This window comes from Phalacrocorax carbo, chromosome 1 (genome assembly GCF_963921805.1).
Source record: "Phalacrocorax carbo chromosome 1, bPhaCar2.1, whole genome shotgun sequence".
Classification (NCBI taxonomy): Eukaryota; Metazoa; Chordata; class Aves; order Suliformes; family Phalacrocoracidae; genus Phalacrocorax; species Phalacrocorax carbo.
Window position 1 is genome coordinate 65,879,534 of NC_087513.1, and position 20,554 is coordinate 65,900,087.

Below are 20,554 nucleotides of genomic sequence, written 5' to 3' on the forward strand. Positions count from 1 at the left end.
GCGCTGCCGCGGCCGCCGGGGCTCGGGGGTCCCACCCCGGGGGGGAGGAGCGCAGGACTGCGCCCGCCGGCACCAGCGCAACCCCCGCACCGCTCCGCGCCCCCCCGCGCAGCCCCCGACCGCGCCCTCCCGCCGCGCTCCGACAGGCGCCGCCGCCCCGGCCGTGGGGAGGGGGGGGGGAAGTAAAAGTTTCCCCGGGGGACGCGAGGCGCCCCCCGCCCCCCCCGCGCCCCCCGCGCCGGGCTGCCATTGGCCGAGCCGCCTACCGAAGCCCGCTAGGTACAAAAGGCGTTGCTAAGTGGATGCTTATCCCCCCCCCCCCCCATTTTTTTCCCCTCCCCCCCCATTTTTTTTTTTTTGCCTCTCCCTCCGCCCCCCCCCCCCCCTTCACTACTTCTTCGGATGAGAGCGCGGGTTCACTCGCTCCGCGCCCGCCGCTCCGCTCCCGCCGCCGCCGCTCCGCCCCGCTCCGCTCCCCGCGGGAGGCTGCGCGGGTCGGGCGCGGAGCCGTCCCGCACCGGCCATGGCTTAGCGGGCGGCCGGGGCAGAAGATGAGTTTCCCCGCGGAGGACGGCGTGGGCAGCCTCTGCCACAAAGCGCTGCAGATCATCTCGGAGCTGTGCCTGGGCGGGCAGGTGGAGCGGGAGAAGTGCGCTGGGATCTTCCCCCTGGAGACCGCCCGCCAGGGCATCGGCGGCACAGGTACCGACACCGGCCCCGCCGCCGCCGCCGCCGAGCCCGTCCTGCCGCCGCCGCGGGGCGGGCAGCGCCGGCGTGGGCGGCCGGAGAACGCAACTTTTTCCCTTGCCTTCCGTGCGTGCGGAGGGGGCGGAGGGGGGGAGCGGGGGGGCAGTCACACAGCCCGCTTTAAAATCGTCACCCTCTCGCAGCCCGCGGAGGCTCCCGCGCCCGGGAAGCGGCGAGGGAGAAGGGTCGGGACCGCCGAGCCGCCGCCGGGTGCGCACCCCCCCCCTCCACCCCCACCCCGCGCCCCTGGGCCGGGGGCCGGAACCTCGGGGGCGGCGCGGCGAACGTGGGGCCGCGGGCGGGGGTGCAGGCGTGGGGGACGGGGAGCGAGGAGAGGCGCCGAGGGGAGAGAAATCGCCGCCGACGTGCGAGCCCCGCCGTCGGCCGGAGCCGCCCCGCCGGAGCCGGCCCCTTTCCCCCGCAGCTCTCTCGTTTGCCCCCGGCAGCTCCGCTTCGGCAAGGTTTTCCCCGCGGTGGGGGTATTTCGTCACGCAAAGCCCGCATGTGTTTGGGGGTCCGCGCGGGCGGGGAGCGGGGGAGAGGGCTGTGTCCGGTGCTGGTGTGACGGGGTGGGCAGCGTTTCCCTGCGAGGGGCGCGCCACGCGTGCTTTGCCCCCGCTCGCCCTCTCTCCTCTCCTCGGCCGCCCTTCTGTGCTCGGCGTGTCGCACTCGGGCGGCGCCGCGGCAGGTTGCGCGGGGGTTCGGCGGGAGGAGGGGGGGGGGGCTCGGCGGCGAGGGAGGGAGGGCGGGGGGAGCACCCCGGGATTCAGGGCGCAGCTCGGCCTGGCCGCGGCTCAGGGTGTCCGTGCCGTGAAACTGGACGGAGCCCCCGGTGCTTTTTGAGCGGGGTTTGCGATATTTGACATCCCCTCCGGTAGTCGCTGAGGTCGGCAGGAGAGCTTTGTGCCAGCCGGTGGGAGCCTGTGGAGTCAGGGCAGCCCTCCCGTCCCGTCCTGTCCCGTCCAGGAAAATATGGGAGAGGGGTGGGAGAATTCAGGTTAATTTAAATATTCCTAAGTCAGAAAAACTCTGATCGAAACCAGGATTTTGACTCCTAATGGTGGTATCTGTGGTCACTGATCCCTGGATTGTTTGGATCTTTCAGGATTGGCTCCACGGTGTTGCGTTATGCTGTGGAGTACACTCTGGACCCCTTGCTTTCCATGGTACTTATTTTTAGGACGGGGCTTGAAAATTAGTCCAAGTTCAGTCCTTAATTTCTGCCAGAAGGGGTTGGTAACCTATTCTGTCTGTCCATAAAATAGACAGCTTGCATTATGGGCAACAATACAGTGCAAATTAAATAAATTAACACCAAGTCATGAAAAGCAGCAGGTCCTCAGCATGTGCCCTAGCTGTGCTGTTGCTGCCGCCGCGGCTGTTACCTTTTTTTTTTTTTGCTTCTAATGCCCACAGATTTTGCAGCAAATTCTGGGGTATTTGTAGTATCTCAGAAAAAAAACCCTGTTGTCTGAGAGAGGAGCAGTTCTTTCAGTCTCCGGTACCTGTACAGTTCTTGCAGGGCTTTGTGCTTGAGGCGAGTGCTGAGTTTCCAGCTGGTGGAGGCAGGGGTGTCCAGGGAGGGGGGTGACCCTGACCTCGCCGGGGTGACCCGGCTCAGGGGGGCAGCAGGGCACAGGGGTCATAGCATGCTTCCACCAGCACAGATAGTGCATTTGTTGTGCTTTGTAAATGTAAACTAGCGAGTATATTCTGATCACGCACTGTATTAGTTGTCTTGGTCCGAATCGTAGGAGGTTGCATAAAAATAAAATTACGCTACAGAGCTTGGAAAATCGAGCTCTGGAAAGATTAGTTTCTCTAAGTGGTTTTTAGAGAGTACTGCACAGGGAGTCAGTATTAGGTGTCATATAAAAAAAAATTGGATATATAAACAGGTGGGATGTGAAGGATATAAAAATGTCCCATGAGGTAAACCCCGTTTAGAAAACTTGAGTCTTCAACACTTGTCTTGATGTTGCACTGTATACAGGATCTACTGTAGATCTGTGGATCTACAGATCTACAGGATCTACTTCTTAGACATTTCTTCAAAGCCAACAATCTTCTTGTTTTTTCTTTGTAAACCCTAACTGACTTGCAGTTGTTGGATTAGAAAAAACCTGATATGTAACAGACCACGGGCTTCAACCACATCTCAGCTGAGTTCCTAAACCTCACTTTTTCCTCCTTAAAAGGAAACAATTATTAGATGATGGGTGACGACTTTCTTGGCACAAGTATTAAATTAAACATTAATAGCACTGCCAGTGAGCATATGTTAATACTTTCTGGCTCCAGAGGAGGAACAGACACAGGTCATTGTTGGTAATTGGCCATATTTTAATATGTAAAGACTTGGATTGACAAGACATAAATATCACACGAATTTTATGAACTGAAGGGTGTCTAGGCTGACACAGTGTCTAGGCTGAAAGAAATGTGATCATTGAAAGGCCAGTCATGCCATCTCTTCTGCTCTTCAAATGCACATAGAGTTCCTTGTCATCTCTATGGATAAAGTTAATGTTGTCCACAGTGTTGAGCATCCATAGTTCCTGTTAATTAAGAGTAGAACATTAAGTGTTCTCTATCATCAGCTGAGAATGAAGCCATAAATGCTGGGGTTTTCCTGAAATATCTGTCTCATGCACAGGATGGTAGCATTTGGCATGAGGGTCCATATCATGTAGCCGTATCCTTCTGTGGCTGAGTAAATTCTGCACAGCTCTGGTGTCATGCAGGTGTAGCTGTATGGCAGAGGGGAGGAATGGCTAGTTTAGCGCTACCAGTTTTGCTGTGTCCCCCAAGCGATGACGCAGGAAGCACTTTCCCAGTGTATGCCCACAGTGGGTGATACGCATCATGGAAGCAGTTCAGTTACTTGTTTCTGGAGCTCCAGCCTTGGCATTGCGATGGGAATCAGCTCCTGCAACAAGCACTGAAGTGTGTGGAAAAGAAACTACTGTAGTAAGAAGATACTTGAGTTGAAAGGAAGACTTCTGGAAGAGGAGAAGATAGAAGATTGTGAGACGGTTATTGCAGAATAGTGGTTTGTTACTATATGTTGTTATGTCACAGCTAGACTTTCAGTGAAAACCCAAAAAGCCAGGAGATGGTAGAAAGAGGCGAGAAAATAATAGCTGGCTATATAGGGATAGCGCATTCTCTCTTTAAATGGTGGGTTCATTCAGTTTTCCTAATCTCAGAAAGATGCCACCTGAAAGTGTCACAAAGATAGCATAAGTAAAAATGACTAATGAGATTTCATTAAAGGAAAGAAGTCTAAAAGATGAGGAGACGCATATTTGGAAAGAACAGAGCAAGAAACATTTCAGAAAGCAGAAAAGTAGATGGTAAAAAGGAAAGCAGACCATTTCTATTTCATACAAGAAAAAAAAAACATGCTCTGGAAGTCAAAAACATTTAAAAAGGCAGCTAGAACTGCTGTGATATGGTTGTGTTGGTGGGTGTGATGATTGCTTTCTGTTCAGCTAGACCGTGAAAAGCAGCCAAGCTTCTCAGAGGAATCAGCTCCTTGAGACGAAAGATGCACCACCCAATCACAGGCTCAAAACAAAATACAAGACAATATTAACCTCATGACCCAAGAAATTTTACTGGCAAGCAGAGAGGCTGGGTACTGATTTTTTTGATAGCGTAGGTGTCTTAAGTATGAGAAGAAAAGCATAACACGGATGACAGAATCAAACACAAAGAAGAGCAAGCCAGAGACACAGACAGAACGAAAAATGGAGAGTATGGCTTTGGGAAGGCAGAGTACAACAGAGTGAAACAACAAAGCAGAAAAGAGAGCTATTCAGGTTTGCTGCTTACCAAAAAAAATAACCTCCTTGTGCTTGATTCCTCTTACTGTCAGAGAAATAAAGAGTTTGGACATTCTATGTGGACAAACAGGATTACATCAGAGAAATGGCTGATTCTTCTATGTTTTTATCCTCTCAGTGACAACACTGCCACCTTAGGACCTTCAATTACTGCTCACTGCTTGGGTCAAGAAGGGGTAATCATATTTAGTTTAATGGATAATTAATCTATGGAACTCAGAGCAAAGAATCTTAGTGAGATAAATCATTTTGTAGATTTCTAAGAGCTTTAGACAATTAGTGAAGACATGACATCTGCTGTTATATTTTCTGCCTGGGTAATTACAAGGACTATTAATTCTCTCATCTCGGGAATGCTCAAGAGAAAAGATTAGGAAGCTGTTTACATTTATGGTACCTTTATACAGTTAGATGACTGTGTGAGCTTTTTTCTGAAGGGTATAACATTTTTGAGAAAATGCTGAATTAGATGTGCAGCAGTTTCAGGTTTGGTTGTTTTGGGTTTTTTTTACACCTTTTATTTCCAGTAGATTTGGGCAAAATTATTGAGATGTTTATCAAATAGTAGGAAGAGTTCAGGTGGAAAATAAATGGGAGCTGGATGTACGGGATCGCACCTAACAAAATTTATGTCTAACCCAAGTAAATAATTTTCTAGAAGTGTCCAAAATTCATATATGCAGCTTGGTGATACCTGTATTTTGACTCAGGTTTTCTGATTAATAAAGGACTCTAATTTTCGCCGGTTAAGCATCCCTCCTAATTTTCAAAGGAACCGTGCAGATAAAAGTCTCAGCTGGGAGCGTTTCTGAAGGCTAAGCCAATTGCACAAGAGTGTAATAAGAGGAGCTTTGGCATCCCGCTCTAGGGACACTTGTTTAAAATTCATTGCGTGTCCCCTGCAAAAGGTGGGCACTTCAGCTGTCTTTGCTTATTTTAAGGCCTGCTGGCCCTGCAGAACTTCACTATCTCATTATGACTTCTCATGGGGAACTGCTGTTTATAACAGAGCTGGGAACCCAGTTGCTTCCCTGCCAGGAAGGCATGTTTTAGCCATCTAGAGTGGCTAGAGAGTTCTAGAGAGTGATGTTTGTTCTTGCTCTTTTACTTGTCAGACAACAAATTTTTTTAAGTTGACCATGCAAAGAGCATCAGCTTCTACAGGATCATATGTTATTCACCTAAATACTCACGATTATTTTATTACCATAAAAGTTTAACCTAGCAAGTTTCTAACCTTACCTCCGTTCACCATTTACTATAGAAGTGTGGAGCATCCTGTGCGTGACCATCCTGTAACATAATCTTGCTCTTCCCTGAAGGGCGATGTCATGGGTCCTCCTGCTGTAGCTGCCATGAGTCCCCCATCAGCCGTCAGCCGCTTCCCTGACAGCCTCAACCAGCTGATGGCAGCTGATGGTTTACTGATAGTCTTCGTTCCTTGAAGCATGCATGCATGCACACAGACACACAAAGTATAAGCTGTAGGTATACCTGCACTGCCTGGACACATTCAGGGTGGATAAAGAAAAGATTTATCCAGTAGTGTGCTTGCAAGTTCTTCTCAACTGTGCCAAAGCAAGCATGAAGGGGGCAGAAATGGCTCGAATGAATGTGAAGACTACTGTCTTCAGTGTAGCGCTGTCATACAAGAAAGGAACATTTTTCTTCAGGAGAAAGTAACTGTTGTGTGAAACAACTGAGCATTCTGTTACAGCGAAATGTGATAAAATTAAACAACAAACATCTGAACATTTAACAGACCAGTCAAAGTATTTATGATACAGCTCATCACCTGGTCAGAACAAAGTTATTCCCAGAGAGGAATATGGGTTTGGGGGGGAAAAATGTACCGGGTTACTGAAAAATATGCTTTACAAAATCAATGTTAACAAGCTGTGAAAACCAGAAATGCATCTAATTCAGCATCGTAAAGGTAGAACAGAGGGGCAAACATACCACAGAGACCAGGTTTATTTACTGTAAATGCGAAGGCAGTCACAACAATGCAGAAGTGCTCAACACGCAGGCGGCAGTGATATGCAGTAAAAGCAAGAATTTTATGAAATAATCTTCCTCCATACAAATTTTGCAAAGAAATACAGATGAAAAATACAGAAATGGTTAAAACAGCTGGAGGACAGATCTGTAATGATAAAGAGACACAGTGTTTTGCTGGGTCTCGTCATGTGTGAGATGTTCGTTATATAATGCTGGGTAAGAATAAACGTAACCATGACAATTCAAACATGTCACTTGAGCTGTGTGAACCTTGTTACAGCTGTGGCATGCTTATGATTAATGGCAGTCCAGTGGGCTTATGATGTGTTTTCATTTAGTTTTCTTGTCTGAAGAAGGATAATGAGGTTTTCTGGCAGATGCTTGCAGACATCCTTGCAAGCATGAGAGCCGCAGGGGACCAAGCCCAAAGCTGGTTTTTTGTTTAACAGAAGGCAAGGGGGGCACACGTGGGTTAGAGAGATGGGAGTCACCTCCTGTTGAGATCAAGTGAGAGTTGACAAGTAGGAAAGTCGGTAGGCCAGAAAGAGCCTCGGAAGTGGAGACAAATAATTGCCATTTGGTGTGTTGGAGAGAGGAGGCCAACGTTCAGTGCAACATCTTTTGCTTGCTACACTGCAGGCAAAACATGGTGCCCCAGTCAGGCAAAAGTGAGAGCCATCTTCTCTGGTTACCTACAGCACACAGATCATGTACTGAGGCTCATGAATACACAGCTGTTGTGGCAAATTCCTTCTGATTTCTGCAAAACTGAAGATAATGTGGGCTAGAAGAAGGCTGACAGGCTTTTGGGAAATACCCTGTATCTGCTCTGCGTCCCATAATTTAAAGTCCCATACATGGAGTCTGAAATGGCAAAAGAGGGCGTTCCATTTGTGATGGGAGAGAGACAGATTATCAGATGCATTAATAAATATTATAACTTAGATAAAATTATTTTGTCAAGAGATTAATAATTTTATGTGCTTGTAATCATGTAGTAAATCACAGTGATATCTGACTTCATTTGATTCTTTTATTGTCAAGAAACATGCTACTGTAGAGCTCTGTTAGCATTAAGCAGTGGTATACCAGCCAGTAGATGGTGATGTCTGTTTTGAACAAATTCAGCCATCAGACTGGATTCACAGCCTAGGAGGGAACACATTCACAATAGGGCCAGAGTAAAAAGATTTGAGGAAGACCTTCAAAGTATGTTTTGCCATGAGAACAGGAGAGGAGATCACATACAGACTTTTCAGTGAAAGGCTATTTTTGCTGTTTGAAATTGAAGTAAAATGTTTTGACAGGTTCAGGTTATGAAAGAAAATACAAGACTCTGCATCTGCCACTTTCTGAGGCATGCAATCCGCAGTCATGTGAATGAAGTAGAGGTAATTGTGGAAGATCTGTTAATGCCAAGTCAAAACAAACACCAACAACTTTTCATGTTCTTCAGATTTCCCCAAGGACAACAGAACAGCAGAAATTATGGGTTGGACCAACTAGTTAATATACATGGGGATAAGGGAGATTTATTGGACCCAGACCGTCTATAATTGATAAAGTTCCTGTTTCCCTCCAAATCCTAGAAAATCATAGACATATTAATTTATCTGTTTGAGCTGACTCCTGATACTCCAGACACAAGAGTTCCCTTTAGAGTGGTCACTATGGAAAGAGTGAAGTTTCTTACAGCTGATGAGCAAGAGAACAAATTAAAAGTTAAAGAAAAACAAGTGTGAAAAAAGTTACAGAAATGTTGTACTTTAAGTTTTTAAGAGAACCAAGATCAGATATAGACCAAGAGATGGGTCAAAAGAGAGTATAAACCTCTTTTTTTTTTCCAGGTGTTCCTTTCCCCATGTTCCTTTGGTGGCAAGAGTACATTCTCTTTAGCATAGTCCACATCAGACACGTAGCTGCCCCTTATGCACGTGGGCAGCAACGCCACAGCACTATCTGGTCTCTCTCTCCATCCAAGACCATGGGTTTGTGGAGCATGTTTTTCCAAAGTTAAGCGTCAAGGGGCATATGCTGTCAGGGCACTGACTAAAATGTAAATGAACTCAGTTTGGTTTGGAAATTGAAGTCTGCCAATGTGCATGTTTGTGAATGGTTTCACGGGCAGAACTTTTCTGAGGCAAGTTTCAAAAAACAAGTTGTTGGAAGCCATAGTACAGAAACTTTTGCTCAAAACATTCCCTAGCATCCAGAAAAAAGATTAGGATGTTTCTGAAGTACTTGCCTGATATGGAAGACTGGCTATCAAGGAGCCTCTTACGGTGGAAACGTTTCTGTGGCTATTTATAAAAATGCAGAAAGATTTTGAGGTAAATAGAATTCACGCACATCCCAAATAGACAGCCCTTTCTCAAATGAGAAATACAGAACTGTCCCAAATTCCATATCTTGAAAGAGTAGTTTTAAGTGGGAAACCATGAGGAAATGGGATACTTTCTTTCAGTTATGAAATTTTATCAAGACTATGAAGATGACATTAAGGACAGAGGTCAGTAACAGAAAATCGCCAGGAGTGAAATGGTAACTCCATTGGAGTCACTGGATGATTTCCCACTGATTAGAAGGGGGTGTGTGAGAAAGAGGATTTTCTTAACATTGCTGGGTTTACCCAGCATGAAAACAGGAATGGCAAAAGCATAATCTGCATGTCCAAATGAATATTCAGAAAGATGTCCTGTTCTGGTCAGATGTGCGTCATTGAAGACAAGCTGCAGTTACCAGTTCAGAAAAAGAGTTGTCAAACAACTACTTGTAGTTTGACATAATTTTTCTCTTCCTTCATACCAGAGGCCAGTGAGAACATTGTTTACAATGTTGGCAATTATTATTGTCCCAGCAGAGCAAGTATATCTCCCTCTAAAAACTTAAGCAGCCTTTGAATTTGTCACCAGTTCTATATCATTAAATAATACTTACATATGTGAACTCCAGCCCTGGTCCGATGACACGTCCATCCTTCAGTACCCATTTTCCTTCCCAACCAAATTTCCTTGGCAGGGATATGAAGAAACTCCTAGTCTGCAGAACTGTCTCTTAATGTTTTATATTCTTAACCAAACTGCCTATAGAAAGGTAATGTAAGAGAGATATCCAGTCTAACATGCAAAGGGTCTGGGAAGCTGCATTTGACTGCTCTTCTACAGATGATTTCAGTCTTCACATAACAGCAAATCTCGTAATTGCTCAACTGAGTGACTCTCGGAAGTGAGGAAATGAAGTAATATGCTTTTTATGTCAATTTATATGGCATACTGATTGTTTTTTAGCAATTACGGCAGTAAATGTAATTAAATACTTTTTTTGTAATGAACATTTTTTTTGTCATATTCCTGGCAATTAAAATATTTAATTTTTCTGTTTAAGTATTTGTTGTATTATGAAGTACAGTTTGTGAGGTGGTTTAATTTATTAGTAAAATAGCAAAAATGGAAACTAATTTTTACAACTGTGTGTAGAAATAGCTTTTTTCTGCTCTTGAGCCTTCAGATGTTTCATAGGGCTATAAACCATATATTTTCTGTAAAGATTTTGGGAGTTACTTCAGATTTGAAATTGTTTAATGGCAATACAGAAAAAAAGCTTAGAGAAAGTTGAAGTACGGGAGTAGGTGTTGAAAAGGAGACACCAAGTTATTTGAAGGCTTGAAAAATGTCTTGCAGTGAAAACGTTGAAATAGAATTGGCTAGAAATGTTTTGATGGAATATTTTTCAGGTGATAGTATCTATTCATCAAATTGAAACTGTGCTGTAAGGGATCAATTTTCATATTTCTGGTTTTGAAATGTTTCCAGCAGTTTCAAAGTTGTTAAAACATCCTGTTTCAACATTTTCTAAATGAAAAAGAAAAACCAGTTCTCAAAGCCTTCCTCTCAAAATGTAACCTAATTATCCCAACCATCTCTAAACTGAGCTGGAAATATTGCAAATGAGCCAAAATTGAATTGCTTTTTGTTTTCTTTTTTTTTTTTTAATTTCTGATAGAACATCGGCATTTTCAACATTTTGTCAGGCTTTGAGAATGGAAAAATATTTTGTCCATCTTGATTGAAAATTCAGCTGGTTCAGTTTATCAAAAAAGTTCCTTTGGTGGGGCATGCCTCTGTATTAATATATTAAATTCACTTATGACCATTCTCTGGCACTGGGGCCGACTCATGTAAGAGCCTCTCTCCATGCTGTTGAAGTCTGTCATCTGCTGAAACAGAAGGGCCATGTCTAAACCACCTATCAACAATGATCATTGGCCTACTCTAATTCCTGATCCATGCCCAGGAATTGGCTTGGGAAGTATGAACTGACCCAGTTTAAAACCGTTCTAGGGACTTGAGTCCTAGGCAATTGAGTTTCAAGTCCTGGGTTTGTTTCCTGGCAGGCTTTATTTTATTTGTATTTTGTATAGTCATGTCTTATGAACCATATCATACCTTTTAATCTCTCATACAAAGACGTGAAAGCAGCAATGACTGTAAATTAGAACTAAAAAATACAACTCAGAAATACAAATTTGCAACAAGTGACTAACCAATGAAGCATCTGTAACCTCAGCATCTCTTAATTTCTTCTCTTGTCAGGATAGGGCAGTCTGCTGCAGAACATGCACAAGCCAAGTAAAAATTACTGGGCTCACAAAGGATATCAGGGTAAACAGTAGATTAAACGAACTAGCCGAATAATCCTTTTTGGGGATAAATTATCTAGAAAACTCACATGCAAAAGTATTGTTTGCTCTTGTGTTACATTATTATTAGATATAATTATGCATCCATTCATTTTATGGAAGCATCTTAAATCAGAATTTGCCATATGAATTTCTCATTAAGCTGACATGCAAATTCTAAGGGCTACGTTTTGACATTTACCTACAGGCAGAAAAAGAGGACACTTTTCTCAGGACTGGCAGGAAATGCTGAAGGAGACATACTTCTGTTTAAGGCACGGCAGCAGCTTGTGCCAAACTCTTCAAATCAAGAAGCACATCCCCTGCCAGTTCCCCCATGACACTGGCCAGGAAGTGTATGAAGTAGTGAAGGTTGAGCGGAACTGTGTCTTTCAAATCTCCAGACTACAAACGCTTTGTATTTGCTTTTGCTAATTCTTGCACTTTTCCATGTTGAGTGGGCCGTAAGCTCAGTGTTTGTTACTGAGAGATGTATCTGGATTTTATGTATTAATAAAAAAAAGTTCCCAGATTTTCTACTGGAATCTTTATCTCTCAAAGGGTCCTGTGAGCTACATACTGTTCCATGGAGCTAATATATACCGAGAAGACTGTTTTTCTTCCTGTGGCCCTCTAGGGAAAATATGCTCAAACTCTTGTTGCACTTTTCCACTGGTTCAGTTTAGTAGCCTCTAGCCTGGAGCTATGGATACAAAATATTAGCTGTTAAACTGTCAAAACTTGTTGTAACAAGCAGCAGCAGCCATTGCTTGAGGGACATTTAAGCAGCATTTATTGAATACTTTTAAAGCATACAAGAGGCTCTTTTCAAAAGGAAAGGGATTTTTAAATTTATATTTTATAATATTACATGATACTGGAAAAATCAAACTGAAACACGTCACATAGGACAAGACTCCTAATTAGGGCCCAATGGCATTTCTGGTGATCCACCACCTCCTAAAATACAAGTCTGTTCACAGGAGTTTGTTGATATGAAATCTGTTCTCCTATCTTTGGCCATGCAATTGGATATGCTATCTAATTGTGGCAGAAAAAGTCAAATACAGGGCAGCAGAGGTATCTAAGTGTGCAGTATGGTATCTGTACAACTCGGGGCATTGTACAGGGTACTCTGAAGTCAGCTGCATTTTCAGAGCAGAATTTTAGATACTGATGTGTATGTGCTGCCTTGGTCTAACACAGTTGTGGTCCAGAGCTTAAGATTTAACCCTAGAAATTTCTTGTTTATGACAGAATATGTCCTATCCCTATTTACGCTGCTTAAATATTACATTTTAACATCTGAAGCAGTTAGCACAGAGTCAAAAGTTTGGCAAGTCCTGAAGAAATTTCTGTATCAGCCTGGCAGGTTAGAACTGGGTTATCTTCATGTGCACTTATAGAATATGTTGACTGTCATTAGACTTTTTCAGCAAGATGTGCTCCTGAGCAGACACCCTTTGACAACAACAGCTAGGTGTCTTCGGGACCACTTGGGTAGTCCTCACTTCCTGAGAAGCCTGACTAGTGCGTGACTAGTGGTACAGGTACCGGCCCCTGGCCTGAACAACAATTAATGGAGTATTTGTGAAATAGATACTAGAGAATGATAACATTTTAAAGGCACAGGCTTAGATATCAAAAAGGAAAGAAACATTAAATAGGACTTTAAAGCTCTATGCAAGATAATGATCAAAATGCTTCTATCCCCTTACCTGTGTTATTTTTAATTTTTTTTTTCTCTCCGTGTTTGTCTGTCATGATGATCTTTGTTTCTAATTCCTTGCAGACATCTCAGTCAGTCTGTTAGCAGTAGTCGTCAGCTTCTGCGGGCTCGCGTTGCTGGTGGTCTCGCTTTTTGTCTTTTGGAAGTTGTGTTGGCCCTGCTGGAGAAGCAAACCTCTCACTTCCAGTGCCAATAATGTCCCTCAGAGCAACTCCAGTGCTCCTACGGAGGTTTTTGAGACCACTGAGAAAAAGGAAGTTAAAGAAAATGGGAAACCTACTACAAAGGTACTTGAAGCTGCATTGAAAATTAGCCACACTTCACCTGATATACCAGCAGAGGTCCAGAATGCACTGAAAGAGCATCTGATCAGACATGCACGCATGCAGAGGCAGATCACTGAGCCCACATCATCATCAAGGTAAGTCAGGGGCACTCGCGTTTGTGGCACGTTTCCTGGGAACAAGTAGAGCCAGAACACTGCTGAAAATTTCCAGGATCCTGGATTATTCACTGTCTTCTTAGCAGTTATGGGTGAAACAGCAGTCGCGTGAAGGCGAAGCCTCGGTGTCCTTTGAACAGAATATTCTGAAACATATCGTGCACCTTCACTTACATCATTATTTTAACATATGGACATCAAATCTGTGTCTTCTACTACTTTGCAAATACGTATGTTACTACTTTAAGCATTCCCATTTTTTTGGTGTATAGGAAAATCTATTTTAGTGTTACTTTTTAAAGTACTGCAAGTCTGGCTTTTCACAGAGATATTTTTATAGATACAGCCATTGCATTTGCAGACAAAAGTTTCCCTCTCCACTAAATAAGCAACAGATTTGTTGTTGATAGCACTTTTTTTTAAGACATGGTTTGCCACTTTTAAAGGAATTAAAGCCTCAGTCTAAGAATGTGGAACCTTATGGACTGATCTTAAAGCAGATCAGATATAGATCTTTAAATAAATGACAAGCGCATAGTATTGCTGAAGTGATTTCTTTTGTATTGAAGTGGAGGAGGCAAACTTTTATTTTGTCTCAGGTACTGCTTTATATTGAAAAATAGTGAAGATGTGTGCAGTGACCTATAATTTCAAACGAGGTTTTCTTCGAATACTGCCAGCAAATCTAATGTGTGGAAAACAGACAGTGAACTGCAAAGATCACTTTCTACGTCAGAATAAAAAGGGGGGGAGAGACACTGTTTCATAAAGAAAGAATAGGAAAATGAAGGCTAAAGGAGGCACCTGAAGTGTTGCATAATGCCATAAGCAAGAATACAAACACTGTATAGAAGTAGCTTTTCCTCAAGAAAACATTTGCTAAATGAACACATTACCAAAGCAAAAAAAAAAAAAAAAAAGCTTACATTCACAATAATCTTTGGAGGCACAAGACTGGAGAAGACACATGCTTTCATGCTTTACATTTAGTGGGCACATACTTTGCTGGCCTTCTATGAGTCCCTAAGACAGCATTTTGCCAGCTCACTGGGTTGGTGAGTGCTGAAGTGCTTTTTCCCAGCTATTCCAGCGGTGTGGAATAGCCAACAGGCAACCACAGGAGGCTCCCAAAAATGAGAGCGCTCCAGTCAGGGGAGGTCTAACTGACTTTAGCAGCTGAACCATCTCCTGAATTATGACACTGTACAGCTGGCTTTAAGCCACATTGCCCTGGTTATGCCTGGCTCCAGCTACTGTATCCATCTGCTAGGAGAGGGAGCGCAGTATCCAAGCCGCTGTGAGGAACATTTCCAAAATACTGGGAAGACAACTTTGAAATTGTAACTGTTACACTAAACACAGAGAGACCAAAATTGATTCAGCTTAGCATGACAAGGATATTTACACAACTCACTATTACCTAATACGATATTAATTGGAAGAGTTTTATCCATCGTGGAAAATCTGTAGGTAGTCAGACTGTCTGACTTCCTGAACAGACAAAAGAAATAGCTGGCTGGCAAATGGACTTGAATAGTCCCTGTGGTCCTATAATGGAAGAAGGAAGTTCTAGGGCATGATCCAGAGCTACTTCAGGCTGTGAAAGTATTCCCACAGACCTCTAGCGTGGTTTGGACTGGGATCTAAATGCATATAAAAGATCTATGAAGCCAAGGACAGTATTACAAAATTAAAACCTGCCATCAATCCTACGCTTTCTGCGCATGTTGGTAACTTCTATAAAGGAGATTTTCCTCTTTATTCTCTCTAGATTATCAGGGTTAAATCTCTCCTGAGAAGGACAGTTCCTTTGCTTTGAGTAACCCTGGTTGTCCCATCTCATCCAGTCCATAGCAGAGTGGAGACCTCACCTTCCTTTACAGTTTGCTGAAAAACTCTGCACCCTTACTACAAACATGTTTAGAATGAGATGTGTCTTTAAAAATACCCAGAAATGGTCCTTTCTGTGTTTGTTAGCACATTTTTTCAATACCCAAGTCTGCCTTAAATGAGTCTTAACATTCCCACAGCCCTTATTAATTACTACTGCCAAGAATATCACATATGAGATGAAGGTTGGACATTTAGACCAGCTTTCTGGATTACTTCTTTTCCTTTGTATCACAGAATACTGGATCACAAAATGACTAAAAACTGTCTCTAGAGCACCTCTCCTGTGAGGAGAGGCTGAGAGAGTTGGGGTTGTTCAGCCTGGAGAAGAGAAGGCTGCAGGAAGACCTTACTGCAGCCTTTCAGTACTTAAAGGGGGGGCTATAGGAAAGATGGGGGCAACCTCTTTAGCAAGGCCTGTTGTGACAACACAAAGGGTTAATGGTTTTAAACTAAAGGAGGGTAGATTTAGACTGGATATATGGAAAAATTTTTTGCAGTGAGGGTGATGAAACACTGGAACAGGTTGCCCAGAGAGGTGGTAGATGCCCCATCCCTAGAAGCATTCAAGGTCACGTTAGATGGGGCTCTGAGCAACCTGATCTAGTTGAAGATGTCCCTGCTCACTGCAGGGGGGTTGGACTAGATGACCGCTGAAGGTCCCTTCCAACCAAAAACATTCTATGATTCCTTCATTGGGAACCTCTAAATAAAGAGGAGCCATTAGCAGACACAGAGGTAGCATAGCTCTCTGTTGCACCGTCTTTGATGCAGCACTGCGTCGTTGTACTCAGGAGTCCCGAGTGACCCAAACGCACCATCTCCTAACTATTCAGTTGACAAAGGATCGAAGAGAAATGTTTGCTGTCTGGATTGTCTTCTCTATGCTGATCTCACCTGAGTGGGGGCAAAGAAAAGGGTTGTGACCAGTGCTGTGGTAGGTTTGTGTGGCCATCATCTCTTAATAAAAGAAGTTGAATCATATTAAGTCATTGTAATTGAAGCGTAAGTATTTTAAGAAACCATTCAGAGCAGTAATAAAATGTGCCTGATTACTTTTTATAGGGTGTTCATGGAGACATGTTAGTGTAGGGAAATGATGAACTTCTACTTAATTAGAACTGTATCATTTTCATGTTTCCCAATAAGATGAAAAGACCTGCTTGTTAAAAAAACCAAAAGTTCTTTAATCCTTGATCCCACCTAACCAGTAAACTGCAATAGAAGTCCTGCATCAATGGTGTTCATTTTTGCTCTGTGTTACTGAGAACCACTCTTCCGAACACTTTCTGAAAATATTCTGTAATATGATTTATCACTTCTATGATATTCCTTCTTCCAGATGTTGACCTGTATTTTCCAAGGACATGCTTTTTGCCCTTTAGCACTAGGTGGAAGAGGAGCTTGTCATTCAGCTCTGCTAAGAGTAAGTTGGTTCCCAAGAGGCGCAAAGGCAAAAGTGAGGTGCTTGGGAATGTCAAAGAAAAGCGAGCAGGTCTGTTGACTTCAGTGGTTGCGAGGAGGAGGCAGCAGTTCTGTTCTGGCTAGACACCACAAGTGCTGGTGCCTGTTCCTGGATTTGGTCCAAAAGACTGGTCTAACGTCATTTGAGAAAGCTAGGTTAGAGTCACCCCTCATAAATCCCAAGTCACGTAGTAGTTCAGCATCCTATCCCTCTCTTTTGTCTTACATGTGGCAGTCTTACTGAGTTAGAAGTCAGCTTCGTACTAACATTATTCCTGTGCAAGGATAATTTTGTTTTAGAGATTTACATATGCATTTACTGTCACTCAAAATGCATTTGTGCTAAGTTATGGAAGGCATGTCTATTACAGGAGTGCTATGTGTAAGAGCCAGTAGGGGTTGAAGTACCTGGATTTGCACACGTTAATAGCTTTGCAGCATTTTCACAATATAGTGGCCTGATATCCGTGTACTTCATTATCACAGTCATTAATTCCTTTGTTATTGCAGAACAAAGGAAGATAAATATGTTGCCATGACGACAATGAAGCATCTTAATAATTAACAGACGAATTAGCTATCTTGGTGAAATGCTGTGACTCAGAACAGATACTAAGTGCTATGTAATTAGGAGTTTGGCTTACTAGAGCAAAAGCGCTGCTGGTTCCCACAGGGAACAGCCACACAGCTGCACTGTTTTACTTAGTGACATCTCGCAACAGTTGACTACGTTCACTAGAGAATCTTGCATGCATAAATTTTGGAAATTTGAAAGAATGTTGGTACCTTAGAAATCATAGATTTGGGAGTTTATATGTCACTTTTACAAGTATTAACTCAGATCTTCATAAATGCAAGAGAAGTTGAGGAAAAGAGAATTCGTCCTGTATCCATTTTGACTCAAACTGGAACTGCCATATAGTCAGCTTCCCTGTTTTCCCTGCATAGGTAGTTTCCCCTACTGCTTGTCTATGGCAGGGTTTGAACGTGGTTACCTGGGCGCCTCAGTGCTACAGCTGCAGGCATGAGAAGCACTCAGGAAGGCCTACCTGCACAGGTTTCATTAGCACAGACCAAAGTAGCAGTAACACAGGTCTTCCTGGACTTCATTATGAGTCAAAGATACAAGAGAGCTAGTGCCTAAATTGCTGTGTGCCCAAACATTTATTGCCACTATATTTTGGGTGGAGTTCAGTTCCTTCCCTGTGTTTAGCACACCTATGAGGCTGGAATTCGCAGAGGGCAAAGGCACAAGGACAGCCCTGAAACTCCCTGAGGACAATATTGTACTTTTCTGACTAGTTAGGGCCTTTCAGTTCCTCACTCCATTCCAGTGTAGACATCATATACTATGAATTTGGTGAGTTTCAACATCTAAGAGAAAAGAAGAGCTTTCACCTTGTCTGTCTGTAAAAAAGAAAGGTAGACTGTTGAGAGACATGTAATGTTCATCTAAATTTGAGATCAAAACACCTGGATTTTTTGGAGCTACTTCAAACCTAGACGATGAAGTTCTCCCTCTCCTATTCTTGTGTTACGACAGGACTGTTCCCTGCACCTACCAGTACTGAAACAACCAAAAGGGGAAACGTTCTTATCTATTATTTAATGGCTGCAGATTGCCCTCTTGTATCTCTGCTTAGCTGAACTGCGGTAGTTTTGTGCTTCATGCCTTCTGCAACCACTTCACTTACAGCAAAAATACAAATAATATCTATGAAATGAGTCCTGGTTGCTTTCAAATGGACAATTTGCATTTCTGATTTAAAGAAAGAAACACACAGATGTGACACCTCTTGTTTTCAGAACACAACACCACAGGGAAACCAAGCAATAAGGCAATGCTGCATTTGGCATTAATAAGCAATTGATTGCAAAAAGCAGAGGAAATTCTGACAATTAAATTGTTTTTTAATGGCAACTAAGTATGCTCACAGGAGGAGGTAGTAAGCTTTTCCAGTACAGATTGTTGGGATAGTGAAGTACCAAGGAAATGTGAAAATGTCCAAAAAATAAACTGGACAGTGTGGTCATAATGGCATCTGCTGCTGATTAATTCTATGAAGCTTTTGGACCAGAGTTTTATACTACTGTAAGACTGTCTGGCATACCAGGGGCTTGATTTCAGTCTTAGTAGGAAAGGCACAAATTTCCATTGATCACGAGTCAAGATAAGCCCATAAATACATATGCTTATGCAACACTGTATTCAGAATTACAAGGAATTAAACATACTGCTTTTTGCTAGGAGCACAAGAATCAGCTTTCTAACACACTACACAGCAGAGTGTGAAAACTATCACAGAAAAATGTTGACCAAAGCTTTGAAATGTATTGCAGCCAGAACAAAATGTTCCCAGTATGATTGGAGAAGGCAGGCTGTACCTCAGTGTGGCAAATACCAAGCAGGTGTAAATAAAATGTTGTAGGGTGGCAAAGCACTATGCTGAAAACCTCCAGACATAGTTCTGCATGGCCTTTTCAGGTGCCTTTCACAGTGATCATTGTGAAGCTTGGTAAATATTTAACTGGGAAACCACCATGGAATGCCTCCGAAAGCCAGGAAGTACCGATGACAATTCCGCAAGTGATTTTTTGGTTTTTTTGCCTGACTATACTATACTCAGGCCCTAGCACAGTGGGATCAAGCAATGTTGGGACTATCAACTTGTTCTGTGAAAGAACCCGAATTCCGTTTCAGCTGCAATAGTCTGACAACAAGGTTATAAATATATGTATTGCCAGGACACTGGGTGTCTCTTGAGCCAAGAAGTTCATTCTGAATGATCATTTCCTCTCAAGGATGTTTTAACACTTGCAAAACGTTTGGGGGGCATTATTTTAAGATTATTTTAAAGAGAAGAACCCTTACTAATATGGTCTCCTTGTATTTTCTACTTAGAAACAGCCAGGTCTTTTCCCGGAGATAACCATGGCTCATTTTGTGTGTGTGTGTGTGTATGTGTGCAGGCACAATTCTTTCAGGAGGCACTTGCCAAGGCAGATGCAAGTGTCCAGTGTTGATTTTAACATGGGGACAGATCCAGTTTTGCAAAGGGGAGAGACGACAACCAGCATTGGGAGAATAAAACCGGAACTCTACAAACAGAAGTCTGTGGATTCTGATGGGCAACAAGAAGATGTGAAAACATGTGGAAAACTTAACTTCACTCTCCGGTATGATTATGAGAATGAACTTCTGGCTGTCACAATTGTCAAAGCCTTAGATCTGCCTGCTAAAGACTTCACAGGAACATCCGACCCCTACGTTAAGATTTATCTGCTTCCAGATAGGAAAAAGAAGTTTCAGACACGAGTTCACAGAAAGACATTAAATCCTGTCTTTGATGAAACCTTTCAGTTTCCTGTAGCCTATGATCAACTCAGCAACAGGAAATTGCATTTCAGTGTTTATGATTTTGACAGATTTTCTAGACATGACATGATTGGGGAAGTTATTCTTGATAACCTTTTTGAAGTCTCAGATCTCTCCAGGGAAGCCAATGTATGGAAAGACATCCACTGTGCCACCACAGTAAGTAATGTGTTCCAAAAGCATTAACGTGATATTTTTATTTCTCTTTTGTAGTTTGTGGGAGAGCATCCTGTTCATCAGCAGAGTCTGGAAGAAAAAAAAAAAAAGTTGTCAATATTCTCCTTTGAGCATAGAGAATAAGATGCTTAGGAAGCTATAAAATTTAATTACTAAAAAATCTTCTGGGAACATACTGTCACCCTTATGGCTCACTGTGCAA

The 20,554-nt window shown here is 43.1% G+C and overlaps 1 protein-coding gene across 1 annotated transcript in view; it reads left to right on the plus strand.

Annotated features, from left to right (window-relative positions):
* Positions 1-438: 438 nt before the first annotated feature.
* The window catches only part of SYT10 (synaptotagmin 10), a 39,548-nt gene continuing 19,432 nt past the window's right edge, over positions 439-20,554 (plus strand). Inside the window, exons 1-3 of the mRNA XM_064457644.1 lie at positions 439-702; positions 13,067-13,424; positions 19,770-20,334. Coding sequence (XP_064313714.1) covers positions 552-702; positions 13,067-13,424; positions 19,770-20,334 — 1,074 coding nt within the window. The 5' untranslated portion in view covers positions 439-551. The remainder of the gene's footprint in view (positions 703-13,066; positions 13,425-19,769; positions 20,335-20,554) is intronic.